The sequence below is a fragment of the Antennarius striatus genome, chromosome 13, assembly GCF_040054535.1.
Source record: "Antennarius striatus isolate MH-2024 chromosome 13, ASM4005453v1, whole genome shotgun sequence".
Taxonomy (NCBI): Eukaryota; Metazoa; Chordata; class Actinopteri; order Lophiiformes; family Antennariidae; genus Antennarius; species Antennarius striatus.
This window is the reverse complement of record NC_090788.1, coordinates 3,146,250-3,173,776: the sequence shown is the minus strand read 5'-3', so window position 1 is coordinate 3,173,776 and position 27,527 is coordinate 3,146,250. Positions and strand designations below refer to the sequence as shown.

The window sequence follows — 27,527 nt, the reverse complement described above, 5'->3', positions numbered from 1 at the left end:
TGCATAATCCTGCTAACCGGTAAACAAACGGCCGAATAAGAGCAAATGTTATTTATATTGACTTTACCCTTTTTTCTCTGGATCTTAAAGACATTTCTAATACATAAGATCATCAGTTTTGGTCTCCAGCACAAACTGCAACAGAACCTCAAGACATCAGTGGTCAAAATAAAAAACACCTGACTCGTATTTAAAGCTCACTGGAATTACACATCCATGTGTCCTGCAATGCAATTCATGTACTAATCAGATATAGTTCTATATTTACACATAATTATTCCAGTAATTAAATATGCAGTGGGTTTAACTTTTATAAAATTACTTACAGATCACGTCAAGCAGTCATGCATGTGAGGTATTCCGGTGCCACGCCTCATATTGGCCTGCAGTCCCAGACGAGGCTCGAGTAGCATTTACAACCCAGGCCCTGTCAACCGTCAAGCGGTTCTAAAACGGGCTCGCTGAGAGGAAAGCGCTCGATGTAAGGCACTGGGACTAGAGGCCGGACCATGGCCGCTATGGCGAAACAAGGATTTCATAAGACTGAGGTTGTTCTATCATGTGAATCAGATTATGCTCTGACATGAATGTAGAGCCCATCACCGAGAAACGATGTATGAGCAGATCCACATGGATTTACAACTGGAAAAAAATGGTGAGTTAATATATTATTGATAGCTGATCGAATGTAGTTGGTCACAATGATGACAGGCAACCAATTGTTACACATTTGACATATTTCTTCTTTCTATCATATAAGTTCATACCTGAACTTATATAACAGAAATAATAATACAGTGCGCCCTCACGCATTAACACTTGTGACTTCACCTCATTGCGGATTTTTGGTAGGCAGTCACGTGATACCGTACACGCATTCTATTGGCTGACAGCATCTGAAAGTGCTTTAAACAATCACTAAAAGTGTGGGAACAGGTAATACAGATAGGTGGGGAGGGTTCATAAATGTTAAAATGACTGTAAATAATAAGGTAAATAATTTGTTGCTCAATCGCGGATTCCTTATGGTTCCTGGAACGCATTAACCGCAAAGAACAAGGGCGCACTGTAATTACAGATAAATTAGGATAGATTATTTAAATGATCCCAAACTGGGAAACTCACATGTTGCAGCAGCATTCAGACAAATAAAAACAGGGGGAATATATGCTGAAGAAAATTAAGACACTAAGACAACAACAATAATAATATCCATAATTAACAATAGTAACACCCTAATATAACAAATATTAAGTCATCTATAAATATGGAACACGGAATCTTGAAAAGAAATGTACACTTTTTTATTTATTTATTTATTTATTTACATGCACATATTGATGCATAATTTCCCCATCAACACCTCTTGTTGTCATGCAGACTGGAGGCTACTGGTTTCCTCTGAGCTCCCAGCTGCTGCTGACCTACAGTATGAGGCCACAGTAGTAAAAACCACCCACATAGCATCAACTATAAATTCTAGCCTGGGTGAGTGATGCTTTCGGTCGCTATGGAAACCTAATATAATACAGCCCTCGCGCTCGCTCCCTCGCTCGCGCGCTCTCTCTCTCTCTCTCGCGCTCTCTCGCGCGCTCTGCTCCAATGTCTCTCTCCCTCTCTCCATCCGCATCAAAGCGCTTTAGATCGGTTGCGCATGAACAGCCAAGTCACACCGAGCCTCGCATCGACTCCAAGATGGCGAAAACACGTCTGGTTAGCCTCCTGACTCTCCTCGCAAGTCACTGTAAGTAAGAAAAAACACACAATAAATGGCTTTTTGTCGCGTTTTCCCCCACCGGAGGAACGCGAACATCCACCGCCGTGGACTTCTGCGTGTGTTCGGTGGAGATTTCTCCGCCGGTGTGAACGCAGTAAATAGATCCGAGGGAAGTAAACTCGAATCCGGGACGAAACTATCTGTAAACTCCATCCGAACTGACAGCTTTTTCCGATGTGGGAATTTTTAATTTATTTAATTTAGTTCAACAAAATAAACAACTTTATCTAACTTTAGCTGGATGTTAGCGTTAGCGCGGATGGACGCGGAGCATCGTCGGGATTAACGGTTTCTGTCCAAACCGCCACGTTTTCTGCCTCCACTCGGGGGGAGGAAAACAAAAAAACAACAAAAAAAGTTTGATCCACTCGAGTTTTCGGTCGGATTTATGTTTTCGTGAATTCACAACGAATTCCAAACCCGCCACGGTTTTTTTAAACTATTTTAACGCGGAGTTCACGTCCGAGATGTTGGGGGAGTAGTGATGCGAGATAACGGGTTCTCTCTCCTGCGGAGGGACTAAGGCAGGCTTGTCCGCGGGAGGAGCGACAGGAGCGGGAGGGACCCCCGCCTCCTGCCCGCTGGGAGTCTCCCTCCGCCGGGCTGCTAATCCAAAAACAAGACGTGGGGGAATCGATTATTTTAAAGATGTTTTCGGACCTTAAAGACATCGCGTTGACACTTTATTGTGCTCCTTTGATATTAATTCCTTTGATTGTTTAAAAATATCAAAACGTTGACAAACTGTTTGGAAATGGACTCAAGACCGCGGAAGGATTTCTACCTGGAAAGAGATCATCCACTTGTTGCTGAGCTACGAGGGAATAATCGATAAATCAATATTGTTTTCCTTGTTAGACTCCCAGCTGATCCCAAATCTGTTCCAATAGATAAACTGATCCAAGAGCCAGAATCCTTCATATACTGCAAATGCAGATCAATGTTGTTTTAACCTGCTTGAAAAGGACATTTTCATTCCCTCTTTGGTGTGAAATCAACATTTGAAATCTTTTTTTTTTTTCTCCTTTAAATTATCTTTTTGTGCTTGAGTTATGCTTTGATAGGAATTTAACCGTAACAGATTGTCCTGGAGATAAAGGTTTTTTTTTCTTGTTTTTCCTCTTTACTGGAGGCGAGGTGTGACAGGACGGTGGTACAAATCAAATAGATCCAGGGACACCAGAGGCCTCCTGTGATCTGAATTGACTTTCCTTTCACTTTAATTAGGGATAATAGAGACAAGCCTCTTTTGAAATCCGCTGCCGTGCCATCGACGCTGTCTCTTTTGACATACCTTGAAGCTGTGTGCTCATTTTTAATGTCTGCTCTACGGCTGTACGTTTCAAAGTCAGCTCTGGTAACGATGTTCCCCCCCACCTCAGTGAAGTTGGAACAGACCATCGCAGGAGCACAATTGATGTTTTTAGTAGGGGGTGGAGGAGGTGAAGATTTAAACATTTCTTTTGTCCTGCTTGGACCCGGTTAAACCATGTGGTTGATTGGCTCCCAGCCAGATCGCCACTGACTTCAGATGCAGGACAAATCCGGTTGGACAAAGCTGCAGGCGGTGTCATGAGTTACTACTTGGTGCTGATAGGCTGTGATGACTTATATGCATTGACTCTAATTAGATTGCTTCCTGTATATTGGAAGAGCTCCTCTCCAAATCTCTGATGTTTTATGAACTTAAGTCCACTTCTTGTCCCGTAAGTTACATTTATTTTCATGTATTATAATGATCACAAACTCCCCCGCCATTCCAAATGAAGGCTAACCCAGCTAGGCAGACCATATCGGGCCCCCGTCGTCTGTCACGGGGCCATTGTTATTTTAAGTACGCATGCTTACAGCAGACTTTCCATTCCGGCCGTAATGGAATGCATTGAAATTTTCCATTATTGGCTCCACCTGAGTCATCTGGCTTAAAATATTCCAAAAGAAAGTGGTATGCACTTTAAGAGGACATCTGCCTGAACGCTGCTGCCAAGAGCATGTCTGAGATATGTGGGCGCTTGGAAGATGCTCAAAGTGGATTAGTGCTGAGCGCATATAAACTTTGACTCACACAAGTTTGACCTTATAGGGTAAATAATCGATGAGAAATGAATTGTGAAATTCTGATGCACCTGAAACTGAGACTCATGGAATACAAATGTGTCTTCAGACGCGTGTAAGCGAGCGTCTGCCTCGCAGAAGAGCTGAAATGGATTTTTTTTTTTTTTAAATTCCAATCCTGGCAGTTGACATTTTTATGACTTGACATTATCTTTGTTTTCACCCGTGGCTGTCATCATAATCCAATTGGAGCCCTGTTTTTATCTGAATGGATAAGATAAGGGGAGAACGCCATCCTGTAGATTGCTGCTGAGCCTCCCCTGTGTTTTCTGCTGATAAGTCATTGCATCACCCGGACAGCTTTTGAACATCCTCTAACCCCTCGCATAACTGGGGTGCTCGTCGGATGACGCTGCCCAAACATTTGTCTGAATCCGAGCCAAGTGTCGGCGCTGTATTTTTTGTCTTTTTGGCGTGCGTGGCATTACCGTTTTGCATGGCAGGAGTGGAGATAACTGCAGATAGCGACTCCCCTGGGAGGTGAATGTTGTCAGATGTTTCCCTACCCACCCAAAGCTTGTGAGCAAATGTTTGGAGCACTCTCTGAATGGCATGTACGGCCCCCGTGGGCAAGTCACATACTGTCTGACATTTTACTGCAGAGACGGTAAATGGCAAAGAAAAACAGGGACTGACAAACGGCGAGGAGTCCCTTGCCGCTCCGAGTTTCTTCCTGGAGAGTTGTCAGAGACCTGACAGATTAGGCGTCTTCTGCGCTGCCTGCTCGATGCGAAAACTTCGAATCATTATTCCGTCTTGCTGTTCTTCAGTTTAAAGGGTTAAATGGTTTGTTTGGGGGGTGTTTTTGTGCCTTGAAGCCAGTGGCGGCGGGGGGGAGTCAGCGAGACAGCAGCACAGGACACATGACATATTGTCTTACATGTCATACCTCTTTTGCTTCCAGAACACTGTGATCTACAATCACACACACACACACACACACACACACACACACACACACACACACACACACACACACACACACACACACACACACACACACACACACACTGCTTCGTCTTTATTTTCTATTTTGGAAGCAAACTGCTGTTGAGATAGGTATTTTTACAGCACTATTTTTGAAATAATTTTCATTTCAGGATTTTATTTTTAGTTGAATACAATTTCTAGCATCTTAAAATGTCATTTACTATAGTGATGGCGAATTAGACGGGTGAGGCTTGTGAACATTTAGTCTGTGAGGGTAGTCTGTTGTAGAAAGAATGAAAACCATTTCAACCAATTCTCCACCCCTTGAAAAGTATTTCATTTTGGAAGGAAATGGACAATATTTAGGCTTAAATTAAAAAAAAATTGTAATTGAAGTTTAACTGAACAGAAATAAATACTTAAATAAATAAATATAAATCACTAAACACAAAACTCAGAGTATTATATAAAATCATGATGAAATTTGATTTTTTAGATGTAAAGTCAGTCATTGCAGTTCAGAACACAACTGTTAATCAAACAAAGCCGTGAGGTGACCCCCTGTTTGTTCCGTCTGAAACCGATTCACACCCGTTCTGACCTGAGGCGGTGATTGGCTCTTCGAACCGATGATGTGTCTAAAACCAGCCGCTGGCGACTTGACAAGTGGAGCTAATTTATATTATCTCACTCTGCGACTGCTAGCTATTATAAAAACAAAACATATTGGTAAATATAAATAATTAGAATCACAAAATGAGGAAGTTATTTACACCGTCTTGTAAGATAACAATTGTACCTGCAGCAGAATCCTGCAATTAACAACCAAACAGATTTTTTAGTGATCTCTCATTCTCCCATATTCTGCAGCAGCTCACTGGTGATAAAGTTCACAAGTAAAGTGTCATGAGATTCTGTGGACATAGATGTCCACCTATCACATGTCACAACTATCCTATTGGCTTTCCTCAGCCAGTCCAATCCTTCACTTTTAGCGTGTGTGAAACGCTGCGTCGGTAGAAAATCATGGAGTTGGAACAATATATATCTCGTCTCCATCACAAATCCTTGGCAGTGAAAGTTGTGATGGAGTTTGTGATTCCTTTCATTCTTTCTGAGTTACCACCGGCTGGATTGTTCTCTAGTAAGCAGGAAGTCCAGCTGGTTATTTTTCCTCTGACTCCAGATGGAAACATGAGATGTGGTTCCTCATGTCCGTCATGTTCCCAAAATATTTCAGTTTTAGTTGGACACGCCTTTCAGCCTCACAAAACGAGACTATTGTTTTATTATTGAATTAAATGTTATTCACAATCATTTAGAAAATCAATTCATAGAGTTGTAAGAATCGATTTATTTAATCCCCACCAGATGAGTTCAGCTGTGATGGGTTCACATTCCACACCCTAATAAAAAAATGTAATCACATTATGAATTATAATTTTAAATGGGATCCAGAGAGTTCTGTTTTTGTTGTTCTGCTACTTGTCTCTATATTCAGTGCTTTTAAATTGACGATACCCGTGGAAAAACATCCCATCCGTGGCCTGAGGTTGAAGCAGCACATGGCCCTTACTGTGGAATGACTCAAAACAGCTGAGCAGGCGTGGGCGGTGGTGTTTTGAGCTGCGTTGCAGGCGTACCCAGAAATATCTGTGGTGTCCCTCCCCAAACCTGAGCGCATGTTAGCAAATGCAGCATTCCAAACAAGAAAGCACAAGGAGGCGGAAACCTTCTCCTCGCATGTCGGAGCCTAACAATCACAACCACCTGTTTTCCTTAGAGATAAAAGGGAACCCCCTCCCCATGCATCGATGAGCCGGCCGAGGTCAGAGGAGGAAGGGCGAGGAAGGGAGTGCTTGTTTAAGGTGTTCAGAAAACAAGTTGGGTGTGGCAAGAGAAATCCATTCCCTCCCCCGTCCTGGATCCGTGGTGTTGTTGTTGCTCTTGGTAACTTACAGCAGATGACGTCGAAAGGCGAACATGCTCACATTCCCAGAAAAACCAGTGGCATGTGCATACTTCAAATGTCAATAATAGAATAGAGGTGGCCTCCAGGCAGCACATCCGACCAAAAGCTGCGTATGATAGAAGGAATATTTCACGTAGCACAGATTTACAAGCAGAGACCATCCAAACAAAACAGGGAAATAATTGTCATCCTGTTTAGGGTAGTGAGCTTTTGGAAAAGATCGCCCTTCCTTAACCTTAAATGGTTTATTTTGACAAGACTTTAGTTTTTGCTGTTTAGGCCTCTGTAGATTTAGCAGGAGAATCTCTGCTTCGAATCCTTATCTGGTCACATGGTCTTTGGAGGGAGGAAGTGCCACGGCAGCCCTCCGCTTGACGTGTTGGCCGGATACCAACGGAGCGCATCAATAGGTCAGAAAAGACCGCCATCGACTTGACATGGGGACTCTGTCAGCTGAGTGAAATAATTAGCGGTTTCGTTAATGACATGGCCGAGGCATCGAACTCGCACGCCGCCTGTTCCGAAAAAGGAAAATGCTGGAGGCTGCGCTCCCTGCTGAGAGTCATAACCAGATAATCGCTTTAGATTCGTCTTTGTTTACCAGGCTGTAACAAAAGGGCAATTACTGTCTAAAAATAGCCACCAGGCAGGGTCACGTGACAACCTCAGGTGTTTGATCGCAGTCGGTTTCAAACCATCGGCCCACCATTCAAAATATCTACAGTTAAAATGATTAGGAGTAAAACTTCTAGAGCCAAATAATGGCTCAAAAAGCTTCTGTTGTATTTTTCTGGAATCTCCATTTTAATGTGAGTGAGAATTATTGAAATTAAACGACATCACCTCTCAGTCTGACAACAGGTCGGCAAAGGAGACTTCGGCGATATCATTTGGGAAACATTTCAAATGTTTGAGTATTTTGGGGGTAATAACTGACAGTCTGCCCCATATGGAGATCTTATCTGTGGAAACTGTTGGAGGTTGATATACCACAAGATATTTTTACCACAAGAACTCCCTGTGTTCGTCAGGAGCCGTTGTGCTCGAGGCTCATTTCCCTTCCTTACATCTGGTAGCCTGTAATTAGGGAGTCTCTACACCTTCATCCTCCACCCTCCACCTCCACATTGATGTCAGGCCTGCAGGATGCTGCTGTGGGGGCAGCAGGAGTCTGCGTGCACCTGCCAGTTACGTACCCTTCAAAATAAAAGAAAGGAACATGTAGTTTGTTGTTGAATATGGAACTGGGTGGGGGAGACCTAGACTCAAAAATGCTGGCAAGCCTGTTAAGGATCAACAGGCACTGACGGTAGATTAGGAGCATAAATTCTGCTCTGATACTGTCTCCTAATCATTGAAATGGACAATCCAATCCTTCTTTTGCTGGTTCCATGATGAAGAGTGATCTTAATCTTCATCTCTGAAAAGCAGAGAAGTTACCGGTATTTCATACTTGACAGAGAAACATGGCACAGGACTCTTGTTGCTTACACATATCAGGTGTTATTCCTGATTAAATTTTGTGTGTGTGTGTGCGTGTGTGTGTGTGCGTGTGTGTGTGTGTGTGTGTGTGTGTGTGTATCTCTCGATAGAAGACTCCTTGCTGGTCTGGCATTGGTCTGGTATTGGTCCTATATTCGTCTGGCATTGGTCTGGTATTGGTCCTAAATTCATCTGGTATTGGCCCGGTATTGGTCTGGTATTGGCCTGGAATTGCTCTGGTATTGGCCTGATATTGGTCTGGTATTGGCCCACTATTCCACAATTGGTCTGGTATTGGCCAGGTATTTGCCTGGTATTGATCCAGTGTTGGTCTGGTATTGTTCTGGTATCTTCGTCAGGTGAGTCATACATTGATCGCAGAGGTAGGATGAGGAAAGAGCTCAGCATGAAATCATTTGCAGTCCTTTATTTTAAAGATTGCTTGGAGTCTTTGCATTTATTAGATCAAAATAAAGGAAATAGAGGAGAGAGAGGAACACAATATCGACAAACATCATTCTTAGCAACAACAACCTCTTGAATCCAGACTGAGAAAATAAATCAGAAACTAGACTCAGATTCAGATGAACCTCCGGTACCGACCTTAATCTGTTTTTAATCTATTTTTATGACCTAATGGAACTAAAATGTCCTTTCTGTGTGATGCATCAGGAGACGTTCCACATAAGAGCACAGGAAGCTTTTCCTATTTGACCCAAAAAATATATTTGTAATATACTGTATTTATATATACATAATTACATAAATAAACAGCAGAATGTTACGTCATTTTCATGTGTCATCCCTTCTCATGTTACATGAGCTCATGTTATTATATTTGCTGTTGAGTTGAAGCATTCTTGACTTTATATCACTGTTGTTTGGACTGTTGCACATGCATTGCATTATGGGATATTTATTGCATTACATCATCAGATATATTTGAATTTAAACAGCGCTGTATTTACAGAGCATGGAAGCACAGAATTTCACACGTGGCCTCGCGTCTGGGGGGGAAGTTAGCTTCTTGACGTCTCCACTTAATTTAATATCTTTTCATTCTAAGAAATGTGTGATATTTTTATCCAATAAAAATAAATAAATAAATAAAGAAGCCCACCAGTGCAGTCAGAATGCTTTTAGCTGACTGGACATGCAGATTGTAACCAGATCATTTGTCCATATGGTGTGAGGACTATCCCTTCTGGGCTACTTAGTGCTAAATATGTTGGGTTTGAACCGGCGCTCCTAACACTGTTACGCTGAATGGGTCCTTGCCAAATCATCATTTGGTAAACTGTAATCAAATGGAGCCCAGATAACAAGACGATCGTCTGAGGGCTCTTCCCCCTGCGGCCTCTCAACCCTTCTCGTCAGTCGTGTGACGAGCTGTCCTAATTTAAAGTCTTGTGAGATGGGACAGGAATAAATACTTAATGGTCGACATCTCTGAGCATTAATGGGATTTCTTGATTCTGTCGGGATGGATCACGAAGTGGGGCTGGATCGTGTGTGTTTGTGTGTGTGTGTGTGTGCTTTTCAGGAGATCGGCGTCCACGGCGCCGTTGCCACATGTGTGTGAGAGGGCATACGTTAGCTAAGTAAGTGCCTCAGATATTTGTCAGGATGCCAGACATAGGCGACAAGTTTGTATCATGGTTGCCGCCCCCTGTCTGAGTTCCAGTGAATGTGTTGGATGGGGGGGCGGGGGGGTTGCGTGTGTGTGTCATAGAAAGCAATAGAGGAGAAAGCAATTTGGGTGGATTTCACTGTGACTCAGTAGCGTGTCAGATGTTTGTCACCATCACAACGGGTCAGTTGGGGTGGTCGGACATAGCAGGTCCAAAACCTGAAACTGTTGAACCAAAACGCCATTAAACCAGCAGCTCTTTCAAGTCAGGAATGAACAATATAAAAGAGAAGACATGAAAATGGAGGATAATCCAACGAATATTCCACTGCCCATCTCTGTGTTCAGGGATTTCCTGAATTCTTTGCCGACGAGATTATAATTAAACTAAATTGTCAGCGCCTCCAAAATTAAGCCTCATATCCTGTAAGAAAGCAGACCCATTCCCAAAATGACCATGTTATCTACCCATGCCATTTCCTTTCACAAAGCACTCCAATTCCATTTGAATTAACACACAATGGTCATTATCAGAGCTTAAATAGGAAAAAAGAAACCAACAGAAACATGGACTCTTTATGGAGAAGAGTCCAAACTGTTCTCAGTGTGGAAAGAAGCCACCACTCATGGAAAAAATTAAAGCTACAAATGTACAAAGTCAATGTCTGACACTATATTTAAGTGTGTGTATATATGTACTGTTTATATACAGTATATATATGTGTATATGTGTGTGTGTGTGTGTGTGTGTGTGTGTGTGTGTGTGTGTGTGTGTGTGTGTGTGTGTGTGTGTATATATATATAAAACCAAATCAACACACAACCAGAGATTTCCTCTTAACTGCATTACCTACATTACTGGCGATGGAACGGAGCCACCGAGTGACATCACTGGAAGCAATTTTTCAGATTACTTTAGAGATGGCTTGCTGAAGAGTGGCCACGAGCTTACACAGAGATTTTATGGTTTTATGACAAAAAAATTTACCCGGCTGTTCAAGTGTGACTAATTTCTTGATTATTTACAGTTGTGCTTCTTGTGTTCCTCATCTATAAAAACAAAAGCCACGTCTCAAAAATTGTACTCCCGAACACAAGAATACGGAGAACAGGGAGGGTCCTAAAATATTCAACATACAAAAGCAAAGAGCCAACAAATTATTTATTGAGAAAATAAAAAAAACAACAACTGTGGAAAACTGGAGAACAAAAGCCATTTAGTTGGCAGGGGTCAAGTTTATAGTGGGAGTGTGCAAGCAAACACACACACGCACACACACAGAGAACACATTGAATGCTGGGACTTTGTCCTTTCTACTCTGATTCGAGCTGGAACGAAGATCTTCTGGTTTCATGAGCTGCTCAACTCACTTTCAGAGGGAATCTGCTGCTCAGCGCTGACGAGCGCCTCCGCACATCCTCCGTCCAGCCAGCCAGCGCTTCCTGTAATGAATCCCCCGCCCCCTCCACCCCCTTTCCCTCGCCAAGGTTCGGCCATGCAGAACGAAGAGACTGTGCAGTTTTTTTTAATCTCAGATCATCAACACTCAAGATCATCAGCGTTCACATCTGTGAAGCGGCTTTCCTTCGGGGCGATAACGGGATAGCGCTACTCAGCGAGACGTTCACATCCGCGTGGAGAGATGAGCTCTGAAGGGCCGCTGTCATGAGCTGGTATCCGACCTAAAGGTCCCAGTCAGACGCAGTCAGATCCATTCAGAATGGGACTCAGCCACTTAGGCTGGCTCCGTTACACCGTCTTCCTCCCCGCGTCGAGATGGATGCCTTTGAGCAGATTGGCATTTTGCCATTCTCACTGATTACTTATGGCTTATCAGGGCTGGGCCGGCTGATTTCAGTGCAGTCTGGATAAATCTTTACTGCAGGCATGAGGCAGACTATTGACTTTAGTTTCTCACTGATGGAATGTTCTGCTCACCGTGAATAATGTTTACATGTAATTAGCTAAGGGATTATTTTATCTGACAAACATTTGAATCATCTCACATTCACGCTGCATGTGAAGCAGCATCTTAATCTGCATTAAAGGCAGTCAGAAGAAGTAAGCTCCATGAGGTTTGTGCAAGTGTTGGTTTTCTTACACACCTTTCACACTTCCTGTTTGACGCTACGCTACGGCTTCAGACGAACGGAGCGTCTGGTCGCCGGGTCGTCTTGATGCCTTCCACTGGTATTTCCCACGGAAACCCATCAAGGATTCCTTCGTAAGCAGGTGATAGAAGTGTGGCTCCAGTGCTGGGGGGGGCTGGGGTCAGCTGCAAGGAGCCTCAGATGGTTTCCCTCCCCAGCTGTTGTTCAAGCAACATTCCCCCGTCCTCTCACTCAACCTGCCTGTGCTAACTGTGTGGGTCTGGAGTACGCCTTCATGCACATTTGTTGTCTGGTGGGGGGGCAAATTCCTGCTTGGAAATTGCACACTTTGATGTCTCAATATTTATTTTAGTGTTTTTGACATGCAAAGCGGGCACACACCATCCACAAACACTTTGTAAGGAGGAGGCGGTGGCGTTTGGAGTCTGTTTTGGTCGTGTGGCTCTTAAACACACCTCAAGGAGAGTTTTGTGTCTTTTTAAACGATTCACATGAATTTCTCAAGTGTTTTTTAAATTTGATTAAAAGCCTGAAATTCCAATCAAACCATCATCAATCAGACAAATGTTTCAGGTAGAAGCCGCCGTTATAAATCCTGGGATTGGCTGTTGGTTTCCCCTGATAGCATCTTGATGACTGAGCTGACAGCAGCAGGGAAGCCGTCTGGTGAAGTCTTTAAAGGCCTCCTGCCGCCGTCTCACACATTACGCTCCTGAGTGCCATAAGTGTGCGGCTACACGGCTCGAAACACGAGTGCATTTGGCTGCACTCTTGTCTTGTATTGAATGCACTGTTGCATTCGTCTGCTGGCATTCATGCGTAGCTGGTTTGTGTCATTCGGCTACGATGAGCCTCAGATGAGCAAACTCCCAGCGCGGAGACATTAAATAAACACCGAGCTCCGATCCATGAGGGATGTGCATGATGATGGAGAGGGGGGGGGGCAAACGCCTCAAAACTGAAGTCAGCAGAGTTGCATGAAAGTTAGCGCATCCCCAAAGGCTGGGTCCTCTCAGCTCAGGAAGCAGATTAAACCTTTTGGACCTGCTAAGTCAACATGTCTCTGCCGCGCGGCGTCATTGTTCAGTTGTCAGTCAAGCCTTAGCTCATCGTTGTCGGCTACGCCGACCAAGCACTCAACAATGAGCGCTTATCTCTGCAGGCTACTCGCACCCCCCACCCCCCACCCTTAACTCGCCTCCCAAATGCTGGCTGGTCAAAAAAAGAACCGCTAATATCGCAGCGTCCAGATTAGCCTGATATCTGCTAATGTGATTGTATCTGGATTTTTATATGTCGAAGAGGAATTATTGGCTAATCCTGACATATTGATGAAAAGCTTTATATTAAAAAGGGGGGGGGAGTGAATATTTTTATCTTGGATTAAAAGTGTGTGTGTGTTTCAGGGTGTAAATGCACCGGTGTGGGGGAGGTTTTTGGTGTGAGTGGTTGAAAGGACAGGCAGCAGGATGTTATCCAGGGATTTACTCCGTGTATTATCGTTTGACCGCTTCATTGTTGACCTGCAGGGAGGATGTAGGTTAGAGCACAGTAGCCACAGCCGTTTAAAATCCCGCCCCAGTGATCGGTTTAAAATGGCGTCACAATCGGCCGACTCACGGAATCATGAGATGATGCTACTACCCATAAGCCACCGCTCCTGCAGCAGCGCAATACAAATGTTTATTTTCATCCTTCTTGAAAAAGGGCCCGTGTGGAAATTGCATTCCTAATTAGGATTAAGGAAGGGGTCAGACAGCCTGGACTAGAATGCGAGGCATTCGCGATGAGCGTCGCTGATGCCATCTGTGCAGAGCATGGCGAGGAGCTAATTTTGGCACGGAGCGCGGAGTGATTTAACACAGAAATCTGTGGTAGCAGCTCCGATTCAGGCGTGGGATACGTTTCTGAGCACCAGCAAAATGTTGCAGGGAGTTCAATCTTGCCCCCCACCCGCCCCTTCTTGTTAGATCTCCTTGAAGCTGACGCCATGGAGCTTCCCCGATTCACTCGGACATCCACCATGTGCGGCGTGTCATATTGTTTGCATAGCAGAAATGCTACGCCAGGGGAGGCCCGCTCACCCTCTTGGCCTTAACGCTTCGATCTGTTTTGACAAGGCCTTCTCAGCGTCTCCCTCAAGAGGAGGCCCCCAACAAATGAGGGGCCAATTATTCTATCACAAAGAATGGTGATTGCCAACAGAGAGCAGGGAGAGCTGGTGCTGCCAAAAGCTTCTTACCTGGGAGGAAGCCTGATTAGCGGCCTGCAGGGGGCCAGGCTGATGATGACTTCCATCCATCCTTCTATTTTAGGTGAAATGATCACAATCTGAAATACAGGAGCAACAGAAATCCATTATGTATCACCAGACCTGGTATCTCCCTTCCAGTTCCAGGAGTTCATGTGGCTGCTACCCATTTTTGTTTCATTTGTCAGGATGATGTAAAAACACAGGGCAGGATAACCTGTTAGATTTCAGATTGGAAGAAGATCTCCCCTGCTGAACTTATTCGTCAAGGAGGCGAGGCGTGGCTCAAGCTAAGCTAAGATGTGCAGCACCATTTGTCCTTGGCGGAGTTATCCGTTATACCGAGTGCCGTTCTCGTTTTAGCCTACGCTGTGACAATTGACAGTTTCCTTGTGACATACATAGTCATGTTGCCTTGCAGCTCAAAAGTAGGGACAACTTTATTTTCTGCCCAGTAGGTTTGAATCCACGTTTCCACAACGTGCTATTGTGATTATTATCTCCTCAGTGACAATAGCCGTCGACCACTGTTCTGCTTCATTAAGCATTCATTCACTCCTACTCGCTGAAACTGTGTCACAAAACAAAGGTCGCCATTGCTGCGCATGGGACCTTGTGAAGAGGCAGTGTGACGCCGAACAACGGCGCTCTATTTTTCATACAGTGATCGGGATGTGATTATCTGAGTGCCAAGATATTTCACATGACTTATTGGATGAGTAACATTATCATTATCAATCAGTTTCTATTAGATCCTTTTAAAGGCGTTTTTTGTTCAGATCCACTTCGGCCGTATGAGAGGAAACATTGTTCGACAAAATTTCTGCGTTTAAAGGTTATTTCACAACAAATAACCCGTGTGATGCCTTCAGGATGTGTCCGCACTTTTTGCATCGCGTCACATAAAGTCAATTCTAATATTTTATTCATCTATAAAGCAAATAAGCGCAAACACACCTTTTGTTTCAAGTTTGATTCCCACAGCAAAAGTAAGCTACAGCTAGAAATCATTTCTGTAAATTGTCAGACATGCAGTGTTTATTACGTTGCCTCACTTTTACGATCAATATACATTAACAAGTTGGCAGGGATTCTATGTACATTAATCTATGTGCATTAATGCTGCCATTACATGCAGGTTTTGTTATATTTGCTGGCGGCATTATGGTATAAGTCAAACAAGTCAACAAAAAGGGTTTAATCAAGCCTGCCATCTGCTCCCGTTGTAGATTTATTAGATTATTTCCAAGAGTTAAAAGAAGTGAGACTTTATAACAGAGTGGGTATTTTTAGACGTCTCCTAAACAGCCATTTAGTGGCTGTGGAATCTGTTCGTCCCCTGATGTGAAGCGATGGCTTAATGCAGCGACTGGCAGCGGCGCAGCGAGGGAAAGGCGCTGCATGTTGGGTGAAAGAGTAAAAGTTTGTCTGCAGTCCGGTCCTGTGAGCCAGCTCCACTTAGCTGGAGGTCAAAGCGAGAGCGGGGCCAGATGTAGACGCTAACGCTGACGCAAAGTGACAGGTTCCCAGGCATTCAGTGACACTATTGGCTCCTCCCTTACCCCCACCACCCCCCTGCATGCTCTCATTGGCTCAGGCCAAGTCTTTGACCCTGCCTCGTTCCGAGGGCTCACCAGCAGCAAGGCACATGGGTTGCCCTGGCCGTACCGGGCTCACGGATCAGGGCCTGTGGCAGCCTGGTATGTAAATGCAGAATTCATGAATACACAAGGAGCCCTCATGGGGGAAAGCTGAAGCATGTTGGAGTCCACCTGGAGAAGATAGGGTGCATTCCAATGAGCTCCTCATGCCAGCATACAGCTTCAGTCAGACGTGATTTATCTAGCAGGGGTGGAATAGTTGTCTGGGACATCATCTGGTCGTCTTCTAGTCGATTTAATTTAAGTGCAAACTTTAAAGTTCATTATGTATGTACAGTAGATGTGTGCTCCACCTGTTATTTGCTGAAACCGAGTGAATTCAGGCCACTTAGCATTCTGAACACGCCGTTAGCTCAACCAATTTCATCTCTGAGAATAATAATTCTGCAGGCCGTATGCTGCTTGGCCACGAGCAAAGAGACTGGGTTAACACGTTCAGCAGGAATGCTGCACTTCATTGCATAAGAACATGGTGAGGTTCCATGTACAAGCTGAAGGGCAGCTACAGCTAAAAGACGGGCTGCTAACGTCTTCGTTTTCACCTGTCCATGATGCTTTCAAGATGAATCAGAAAATGGGAAAAGTCAAAGCAATGTTGTCAAATCAATTTGAAATCATTTAAATTTTTTCTTTCTGCTCTGAAACCCTGAAGTCATTGGATTTGATGGGATTTATTTACATTATGATATTTGCCCAATAGCCTAGTCGAGATTTATTGATTCCAACATAATTGGCCATTGATATTATCAATAGTCAGGGCATATGCGACATTTTCCTTACTGATTTTGTCAACTTTTTCAGAGATGATAAATTCCCTGAATGGCATTACATCATTTACAGAATAAATTCTGCAACTGATTGTTGCAATGTGAGCCGTTGCATCTTTTATACAGCCATTAAGACATCATTCAATACAAATACATCACTCCTAGCTTACACAGGAAGTGGAAGCAGCCTGAGCTGTCAGCCTGAAAACAGGCCATCCTAAAGGAGGTCTGACTTGAGCTCAAGTATCACATGCACCCAGACAGACATGAAGGCCGTCACAGAAGACCGTTACGCAAACGCTGACACGGTGTATGTACCAGCCCATGAACTTGTTGCACCTCTGCACCCCTGATCAACACCTGATACATTTATAAGCAGGTTTAATATAGCCGCATGTTTAACATACAGCTGAAGTTTGCTGCTGCTACAGTCACAAGCTGTTCCACCTCCATCCAGTTATAGTCAAACATGGTGAACATTCTCCAAATGGCTGGACAAGTATCTCAGGAGTGTTTTGTTCCACAGGGTATCATTCAGGTAACGGATGATATTTATGTAGACTAAGGAGAGAAAGTGTCCTAAACTGTAGCTTCAAATCATTTTTCTAGTTGAGCTGAAGCTCAGATGAACAAAAGTCCGGAATTGAAAAAAGAACATTGTTTTTTCCACAACCAATCAAAGAGGATTTCCCACAGAAGAGATTACTCCCTGAAACCTCACTTTATCTCATGAATAGTTCCTCTGCGATAATCTGAACTGTCCGTGACTTTCCACTGCCAAAACATACAGACATATTCCTCCAACACATTGTGTCATCACATGACCGTTTCCTCAGAACAAGACTGTCCACCGTCGCCCATGGCTACCGAGACAGGTGGGACTCCCGCCGTAGCACTGGTCACCAGTGGGAGGATGAGAAACGGCAAGAACGACAGAGAAAGAATCAGTTACTATGGAAATATCACCAATATCGCTATGGGAACGGAAGCGGCAGAAGCACGCTTTGTCTAGGATCGAGCTGTAATCGTCTCTCAGAAAGAAGCTTATGGTAATATGTGATGCTCTTATGAATTAATTTGTCAGGCTTTGTGTCCCAGATGACATCATAGACCTTTATCAAATGGAAATTAGTGTCTCCTCAGGGAAGAAGCACGGAAGACATGAGAGCGATTAAAAAAAAAACACTTCGACTTTTGGCTCGCCTTCAAGTCGGCTTGCATGTCCTAATTTAAATATCCATAATTAAAGGTCACTTTGTTAACTAAATGTAATCATTTCATTTTGTTTGCAATATATTTCAATTTGAAGGTTTTGGTTTTTACAGTTAAGAACAGACTGTGTTTTAAGTCTAATCCCTAGGCCATCATTATTTTAGTCTTCATGATGCCATTCTTCAAATTTTACAGCATGTTTGTCACCAGATTACTTTTTCTTTCTCACGACTTTAACGCTTTAAAAAAATGACCATTTTAGGCCTTGTTCGGTTTGGGATGTTAGCGTTGGTGTGAGCGCCGCTAAACACTTTCCTAGGACGTTTGAGACCAGAGACTTTTACACCCTTTTAAAAGATTCTTCTTCAGGAGAAAATGTCCAATGGAGACTCTTGAAAGGGATGAACGAGTGAAATCCATCCAACCCCCCAAGGAGCGCTGGCAACCTCTTAACACAGCATGAGCTGTGAATGCTTTCGTTTCATCTGTCTTGGGTTGCTAAAGAAACGGGTCATCTGGTCGTTCTGCAGGATTTTATTCACAAGGACGACCTCATAACACACAACTTTTAATTACGCGTGTCAGGTCCTTCCTTCAGGGAGGACATTTCACAGAATTACCAACATTTGTATCCTTGATAAAACCACATGTTTCACTAGATGGTGAACTTCTCCTCCCTGAAACACAAAATATATCAATTTATTTCTGAGAAAGTTTCTCTTCTGATCTACTTGTGTTTCATTTCTAGAATCAGCCTTGAAAAGAGATCACAGATTGTTAAAATGTGTTAAAATGTGGAATTCACCTAAGCCTCGTGTTTTTGGAGGTGGGAGGAAGCTGGAGAACCTAAAGAGAACCCACACAGACACGGGGAGACATACAAACCTCTGAACAGAAAGGAACCCAGAACCTGTTTGATGTGTAATAAGTAAAAGTTGACAATCATATGTAATAAGTAGTGCTTAAAACATAAGTTTGCATGTGTTGTTGAAATTATGCATGAATATTTGTATTTATTTTTTTATGGCTTGTCTGGTGGAGACAGAACCGGTAACATCGGGCGACCTGTTCGTCCCCCTGACTCTCCTTCATCATCCTTCATTCCTCCTCCCTCCTCACCATTCATATTGTCATTTGCCTCCCCGGTTGGGGTTGTTTACCTATGTTTCCGTTGGAAACACGATGCTGAATATGTATCAGCGGTATCTAGGCCATGTTATTCATGTAACATTAGCTACATGCAGTGAATACATAGCATGTGCAAGATGTTCTCCTCGCCCTGCACCTAGTTCTACACGTGTGTTTGAACGCACATGCTCATTCTGCCTCGCTTATTTAGCGTCAGACGTTCCTAATGCAGAAGTGTGAGCGACACCGACAGTGTGTGTGTGTGTGTGTGTGTGTGTGTTTGTGCTCTCTTCCTGTCGTTTTTAGAAAAAGAATAAATCACTTGAAGGACGCGGCCTTGGAGAGCAGACGGCGGTTGGTTGGCGCGAAGGTAGCAGGACAGTTATTTATTGTCAATTGTATCAGACGTGGGACGAAAGTAATCGACACTAATCCTTTTTTGTGAAATCAGTTATGAAGAAATACAAAGTGAATTAAACAATCGTGAAAAGAATGTTAAAAACTCATATCAACGTGAAGATCCTTCAAACAGCAACCGGTTGATAGCGAGTGAAATGTGTGCTTTGATGTCAGAGCTTCCACGGTGGGGGGGTTGGGGGGGCATGGGAATATTCTCCACAGGCGTGGGGCTGAGGTATTCCACAGGGAGAACCACTAGGTTGCTTAATTGAACCTTTCTATTTATGATAGCAGCCTCACCTCTCTGGATTTACAGAGCAGCAGCAGCGGCGGCGCAGGAAACAAACGCAGCTTCCCATGGGGGGGTGGTTGGAGTGGGGTGGGGGGGCAAGGAAGAAGGAGGGATTCATTACCCTCAGCGCAGGCAGCAGGAAACACTCAGCTCCACTTCGCCTATTGTATTATTCAGTGATGGGGGTTTATGAGGGTATTACACTAAGATTACAGAGAAAACCCTGCGCCTGTAACGGGGGGCCGGGGTGGGGTGGGGGGATTAAAAAAACAACAACTTTGATGTAGATTTACAGATTGCTAGATCTCACACAGCTGCGTCCATCCAAGAAGGAAAAAGATGGAAAGGAGGGGTGGGTGGTGGTGGGGGGGTAGAGGAATGAAATCCACGGCACATGTAGGTCACTGAGCACCTGAGTGGTTTAAACTGACTCGACATTACGTACAAAATATTAGGATAGATGACAGTCAGGAAGTTGGGTCTGTCGTCATAGCAACTTGTCACCGCTTGGATGCATCTTTTTCAGCAAGATCTAAAAGTTGTTTGTGTGTTGTTGTTTGTTTGTTTTTTAAACGAACAAACAAATCGTTTTCACAGTATCACAAAAATTTCACCCAAATTCGGCGCTGCTCTTTCCACGTGGGGAGTTTTGTGTGTTTTCCTGGACAGCTGCTTCCACGGCGGACCTCCCCAGCTTTTTATCTCAATTTCAAGCTAACTTTGGAAACTAATCTGCACTAATACTCTCAGAAATAAGGAGGAGTGCAGATACATTACAAGAAACACGCTGCATTTAGTGGAAAAATGTTCATGTGAAAAGAATCGCTCGGATTAACGAATTGTCAACTTTCATATTGTGTTTCAGTTCAGCCTATTCTGCTGCTTCGGTAACTTGGCACACATCTCCAGTTGGATTTTGTAATGGAGTGCATTTGGAATTTAACCCAGAAGCAAACGCTGACATGTTTTACCCAGAAAAATAGCGTATTTTCATTAAAAAAAACATGTTTTTATTTAAAGGCGTGTGTGTCGTTTGCCACGGGTTGTCACTTCTCATCAGAAATGAGTTGATGTTTCTGCGAGAAAGCAGAAACCCTGTGAGCGCGTCCTCCTGTGCACACAGCTTTTAATTCTGTCAGAACGGCGCGTTCCATCCTGCGTGTCGCGCCGACGGGAGGAAGCTAAATAGGTGACGGTTTCCTTCTGAACCGGTGATGTTTTTTTGAGTGTCACGTTTCCAACAGGAAGTGTTGATTTTCATCCTCTCCTCTTTGTCGTCCTGTGTTAAAATTCACAGTTCTGAAACAAGTTTTTTTGTTTTTAAAAAAAGTTTTTTGGGGTTCTTGTTGTACAACTAAACTTAATCCACTCGGGACTGAACTTTATGGAAATGCAAATCAAATCTAAATTGAAATTCACATTACAACCAGAGTTTGGTTGTTGTAGATGTCTTTTTAGTCAGGCATAGCTGTGACCTACTTCTGCCTCCATACAGTATTACTACAGTCGGCACCGGCTAACAACAAGCTGTCGTCTTGTCATGATCTCCAGAAGGACCGCGGGCTAATCAGCTTAGCCCGTCTGGTTCCACAGGTGACCGCAGACACTACTGTGTGTCCACGGAGCAGCTGCTGGGGGCCGGGGGTGTCTCCGTTGGTCTGAATGAGAGCCCCCACTGAAAAACGCTGCATTTAAAAATCACTCATTTAAAAATAATTTGCTTTGTACGTTTCAAATTGCCTCAATAGCAGACGACAGCAGTTTCTGATCTCCTCAGATGTTATTCAAAATGATTATTTAGATAGTTCACATAAAATAACTGGTGAGCATGACCCACCCTACTCCGCTTCTGATTGGCTAGTAATTGCCTTGTTGTACTAGTCGGATAGCCATGAGGAGTATTGATCGGTTAAGTAATATCATCACAGAGAGCCAATCAGCAGTGGGTATACTGGTCCATCTGTGACACTAATGTATCCGCTCAGAGGATAAGTTCGCCTTCATGTCTTTTTTGAACACATTAGGTCAATTATTTAACAGCTAGAGACGAGTCAGCTTCCTGTTTGTTGCAGAGACACTAACAGATTAAACACTTCTTGGGTTTTGACTGAAGAGCTGCAGACTTGACCCCGTGTCCGAGGGGTCGCCGCGTCATTTAATGTCTGTGGAAGAGTTCACGAATGTGTGGGAAGTGACTTTGTGTGCATCTGCTTGTGGGCCGGAGGCTGTCGGGATGAGTCAGCAGTACCCCCCACCCTCAGGCGGGCCCAAGCCCCTCCACCGCATTCCAGCACGGATCTGTGCTGGGTCCGTTTGCACCATTAGTCCCACACGGGAAACAGCATCACGTCCAGAGAGGGAGAGAGGGAAGGGCTTGGCAGGCAATTTAACTACTGGCATGGTCAGCTCGCCCTGAAAAGGGCATATGCCTCTATGCACAATTACCCACTGTGCGTGGAAACATCTCCCCCCACATCCCGCCATCATCACAGACGCACAATGGGTTCGACCAACGCAATTAAAATGTAAAACGGACGGTAACGAAGAACCGTCACCCCTCATCCAGGATTCACATTTACTGTCACTTTAATCGTGTTTGTGAACTTAACACGATGTGTTCAAACATCCCCACGGAGAGTGTTAAAATAAGCCGCGCACATCAGCGGACGTCAGCTGGTCCATGAGATCACCGCTCTGCTCATCGCCTCCTCTCTCGTGTGTTTTTTTTTTTACAGGCTGGTTCAACGCGTTAGCCGTGGTCCTGAAAACGGACAACGCATCACCGTGGACCGACGAGTTTGACAGTAAGGGCTGACGAACAAACACCATGCCCACAGAATGAAAGACACTTTTTTCACACCAGTCGTACTTTTTTCTTCTCCCCCCCTCCTCCAGAAATCGAGTTATCGTGTTTGATTGAATCCATCTCGACGGCCGCTCCTAGAATCGAATGGAAGAAGATAACGGACGAGGGGCCGAGTTACGTCTACTTTGACAAGAAGATCTCAGGTCACGCGCGCGACGCACGTTCTCCCCAGCAGACCTGAACGCAACACGCCGCTTCACACCGACCTCTTCCTCCAACAGGTGACCTGGAGAACCGAGCGGTGATCAGAGAACCCGCCACGCTACTGATAACCAACGCCACCCGGTCGGACACGGCCAGATACCGCTGCGAGGTCACCGCCGCCGACGACCAGAAGTCGTTCGACGAGATCGTCATCGACCTGGTCGTGAGAGGTAACCTCAACACGCATCGCTGACCAATCCGAGAAAAACATGCAAAGGTTTGGGGCCGTCATTGTGTCCTTAAAGAGGAACCTTGCGTCGTGATTCACACTTTGGATGCTGTAAGGTGAAACCGTGTTATAGGTCACTCCAACCCTTTGGCTTGCGTATGAGGATGTGTTATGACCAGACCTACCCAGCTGCAAAGGCGTGTTCTGGGCTATAAGAGGAAACTCTGAAACTGCATCTGCTCCGAATCGCAGCGCTAAAGAAAGCAAGCGTTACGTGTTTTGGTGGCGTTTTTTGGCACGGGCCCGAAAAACATGTTCCGTCGCGTTTGTGGGGCGGAAACCTGGCCGGTTTTAAGAACGCGTTCCTCTGTGATGATTGCGAAGGTAAAAAAAAAAATCAAGACTCTCATCACGTGTCGTGTCTCCACAGTGAAGCCCGTGGTGCCCAAATGCAGCGTACCCAAATCGGTGCCTGTCGGCAAGTCGGCGGAGCTGAGCTGCCTGGAGGAGGAGGGCTTCCCCAAGTCTCAGTACCTCTGGTTCAAGAACCGAGAGGAGATCCCCGACGACCCCAAGACCAGCTTCAAGTTCTTCAACTCCTCGTACATGCTCAACGCCGAGACGGGAACCCTGGTTAGTGTGTGTGTGTGTGTGTGTGTGTGTGTTTGTGTGTTGGGACAAGGACATGCTTGAGCAGCAAAGGGCGGGGCAGGGTGGAACGGTGGACGGACGCCCAGGGGTGTGGAGGGTGACGGATATTTTGGGGAGACAGTTGATGGTGCGAGAGGGCCGGAGCCACGAGGGGAATCTGCTGTCCTCGTTTGCACATTCTTCAACTCTCACTCACTTCCAGCGCCGGCTCCGTGTTGTCAGCTGCTCGCCTCCGACGCTGCTGTCAGGCTTCAAGACGGGACGCAACGGCGAACGAACGCTGACGGCGTCCGTCTTTACGTGAAACTCCGGTGGAAACCCGGCAGAAATTAGGGGGTTTTCTGACTGTTATTTTTAGAGCCGTCACAGAAACACACTCATGACTCACTTCTCTGCTCCCGTTTGAGGAAATAGTGACTGATGCAGTTAATCAATCACATTCGGTTTGGAATATGTAATATCACTCTACTCTGGATTAAATATTTCTATGATAAATATGTAAATATATAGATTTATACTGTCGTATGATCACATCACACCAGTCCATAATAACAGGCTCCATATGACGGTGACGTCACACACTGATCTATAGGCTTTGTGCTGCTGCAGGGGAATAAACACACACATACACACACACACAATGCAGCTACAACAGGGACAGTGATAATGCTACCTTTACTTTACATGAGGAGCTTAAACACCAAACTGGTTTTAAAAAGACGCAAAAAAATACCAAAAAAAAAAGAAAATGGAATAATTAGAATCTTGATGACAGCAGTTTCTCTGTCAAGAACAGAATGTAAATGTCACTTGCTGTCAAGGCTGATCTAATTTGTAAAAGAAGGAAGTCTGAGGTTTTTGTGATTTCTCTCTTGCAGAAGTTCATCGCGGTCAGAAAAGAAGACGCGGGCGATTACTACTGCAGGGCGAAGAACGACGCGGGATACGCCGAGTGTCCGGCGCAGAAGATGGAAGTCTGTAAGTCTGACCGGAGAGAAACCGTCTGAGGTTGTGTCACACATACACACACGGACGACTTTAACGCTCTCCGTCTTTCTACCCCGACCCCAACAGATGACATCGACGTGGTGGGGATCGTGCTGGGAGTGCTGGTGGTGATCGTGGTGCTCGTGTGTATAACCGTGGGGATCTGCTGCGCCTACAAGCGAGGATTCTTCTCCAGCCAAAAACAGACGGGGAACAAGTAAGATCAGACGCCGGCGGTGGTTTCCACAGCTCCGGTCGGACCTGATTAAACCGTGATGTCTTTTATTCTCCCAGCTACAAGGTTCCAGCTAAAGGAGACGGAGTGGACTACGTCAGGACGGAGGACGAGGTTTGTGGCAACTCGCTTTTTTACTGCTACACTTACCTGGTGGGATCTGATCTGATCTCCGATTCGCTGAACTCTCCTCTCTCTTTTTTGCCCCCGCAGGGCGATTTCAGACACAAGTCGTCATTCGTGATCTGAGACGGCGAGAGGATGACGAGGGCCACCGTGCTGAGCGAGACGTGACTCGTGGGACACCCCCCACCCCCACCCCCCACCCCCATTCACGGAGCCGCCACAGTTTGTGCTCGGAGCTCTCAGCACCGCTCAAATCCAACCAGTCAAGTTTTAGCCAAAGGTGACAAAAGATTCCACAGGACGACCGTGGGTTCAACTCTCACACATGAACTGAGATCCGTTTGTCCACTTTTTTTTGGGTTTTTTGTTTTTTAAATCACCATCAACAGAATTCTTTCGCTAAGTGTGGAGCTTTTTTTTTTTTATTTTACAGCTGTCGCGTGCTTTTTCGATCGGCGGTCGATGGTTCGAGAACACGAAACGTTTTGTCTGTCCTGCGGGTAGAAAGGGGGCGGAGCTTCTCACCTTCCTGTTTAGCTTCGAACCTTTTTTTGTCGTTTGTAACGTTTATTTTCTACTGTTGAAATTTGTCAGACTATTTTTCATGGAATATATTTTAAAAATGCCTAGAGATAAAGGTTTACTTTTTTAAATATTTGTAAAATACTAACATGTTTTTTTATTATTATTATAATTTTTGGTTGTGGATAAAAAAAACAACAACTTTTAATAACCACTTTGCGTCGGGCTGTGAGCGGACACGCCTCAGACATCGGAGGAAGGTTAGACAAATGAGAAAACGGTTGTAATCGCATATCACGATGCTTCTGGATGGTCGGTCTTACATATTTAATTTGTCGTCTGGGAGCGCCCGGCTCGTCGTGAGAGACTTCCACGTTCACGTTTGTAGATAGTCTTCGTACGAAGCTTTTGAAGAGTGCCAGTCAAATGCTGTGAAACACTGTACGACGCGATCAGTGCTGCATTTTCTTGATTTTAAGTGTCCTTCTATGCTTGCTGTTAATCTTGTATATATGGAATAGCTCTGCTGTCATACACACAATCAGTATTACACTATAATATTGATGCTAAAACAGGAAGTTAACCTCCCTCACCCTCCAGATCCCCGAAAAAGAAGGAAAATCTGTATGAAATGTTGAAAGAGTAAATCATAAAGAAGAAAAAGAGTTCAAGACGCAGTGAATCCAGATCGATGACATCATCAATTCACTAGAGTAAATACAGAACACGGATCAAATATGATGCCTGGTCGTGTTCAGTTTATTTATGCTAACATGCTTAAAAAAAAGATGAAATGTAGGTAAATTTTTTTAAATATTTAAGTTGTGATTAAATGTTTTTGGCGGAAAGAGAAACTGATTTTAAAGTTAAAGTGGTTCCCAGTCTTTTTAATGGCGGTGTCCCCTCCTGAATGGACACAGACAGGGGGTCATCCATCTGTAGTATTATAGCGGGGCGAAGAATGGAGTCTGGGAGGTTAACAGTTAGTTCTGGTTGTATGTAAATATGTGTTCTTTTTGTTTTTTCTTTCAAGGTTCTGTAAAGTAGTGAAAAATGTCCTTTTTGAGGCGGAATGAAACTCTTTCCATTCGTACGACTGAGAAGCCCTAACGTTTTGTCACAACCGTCACGGTTAAAAGTCCCAAAAGCAGCGCGTCTCACAAGAACCCGACGCCAAAATGTCCCTTTATGGGATTTATTCATTTTCAGACAACCTCTTATTCATTTAGAATTAAAAATTACTTTAAGATTCATCCAGTAAGAATCTAAAAGATGACATCAGCTCAGTGTTAAGTGATTAACACGGCTCTATCTGGCAAGAGCAGCTGCACACACACACACACACACACACACACACACACACTGCTTTAGACTTTTAAGGTGAATCCCTGAACGCTGACTCGTCGTTCTTTCTTTTGGACACTCATGAATTTGAGACGTTGGTATTTTGAGGTTCTCCAGCTGGGTCTTTTTCCTCTTAGCTCTACCTCTAGAAAACAATGAGGTGTTGCTAAGCAACCAGTCACAGGAAGGAACGTTAAGGGCAGCATTGTGTGTTAAAGTGCCATCCAGAGCCCCGACTGGACTGGACTGGACTCCCGTTTTCTTATTTTCCATAAAGGTCACATGACACGTTACAGCCCACTGATTGGTGCTGATTGGAGTGGATTTACTTCTTCCACATCTCCTACAGTTAAAATGGTTTTTAAAAAACGACCCATCGCTGGTTTAAATTTTTTTTTAAAAAGTTCAGAAAGCATTCTTTTTATCTTTTATTGATCAAACATTTATATTCACGCTGCTGCTGTGGGCGACTTTTAATCGGCGACTGATAAAACGTTCGGTTGAGCGTCAGTCATGGTAGAGACGATCTGCCCAACGTTTGCACACAGGAAGCTTTCGCCACTGCTCAGTCTTTTCAGGTGGAGGAAGCAATGGATGGAAGGTGTTTCCAGGCCAGAAGAGAACTGCTGTCACAGATACAGACTCAGTGTCTTCAAACCCGTCTCTCCTGACGCCGTCAAGAGACGTCAGAGAGG

General features: G+C 44.4%; 1 protein-coding gene across 1 annotated transcript; it reads left to right on the top strand.

Moving 5' to 3' along the window:
- The first annotated feature begins 1,515 nt into the window (after positions 1-1,515).
- jam3b (junctional adhesion molecule 3b) lies at positions 1,516-27,226 on the top strand. Its single transcript, XM_068331937.1, has 9 exons — positions 1,516-1,744; positions 22,464-22,532; positions 22,624-22,737; positions 22,816-22,968; positions 23,398-23,600; positions 24,497-24,596; positions 24,693-24,822; positions 24,900-24,954; positions 25,054-27,226. The coding sequence occupies exons 1-9, from the start codon at positions 1,603-1,605 to the stop codon at positions 25,087-25,089; spliced, it is 1,002 nt and encodes a 333-aa protein (XP_068188038.1). The 5' UTR covers positions 1,516-1,602; the 3' UTR covers positions 25,090-27,226.
- Positions 27,227-27,527: the final 301 nt, after the last annotated feature.

What these genes read in the sequence shown, in the direction of transcription:
- jam3b (XM_068331937.1), top strand. Translation starts at nt 1,603, where the DNA reads ATGTCTCTCTCCCTCTCTCCATCCGCATCAAAGCGCTTTAGATCGGTT. An exon ending in CAAAAACAGACGGGGAACAA is followed by an intron (nt 24,823 to 24,899) that starts GTAAGATCAGAC and finishes TTATTCTCCCAG; the next exon opens with CTACAAGGTTCCAGCTAAAG. An exon ending in ACGTCAGGACGGAGGACGAG is followed by an intron (nt 24,955 to 25,053) that starts GTTTGTGGCAAC and finishes TTGCCCCCGCAG; the next exon opens with GGCGATTTCAGACACAAGTC.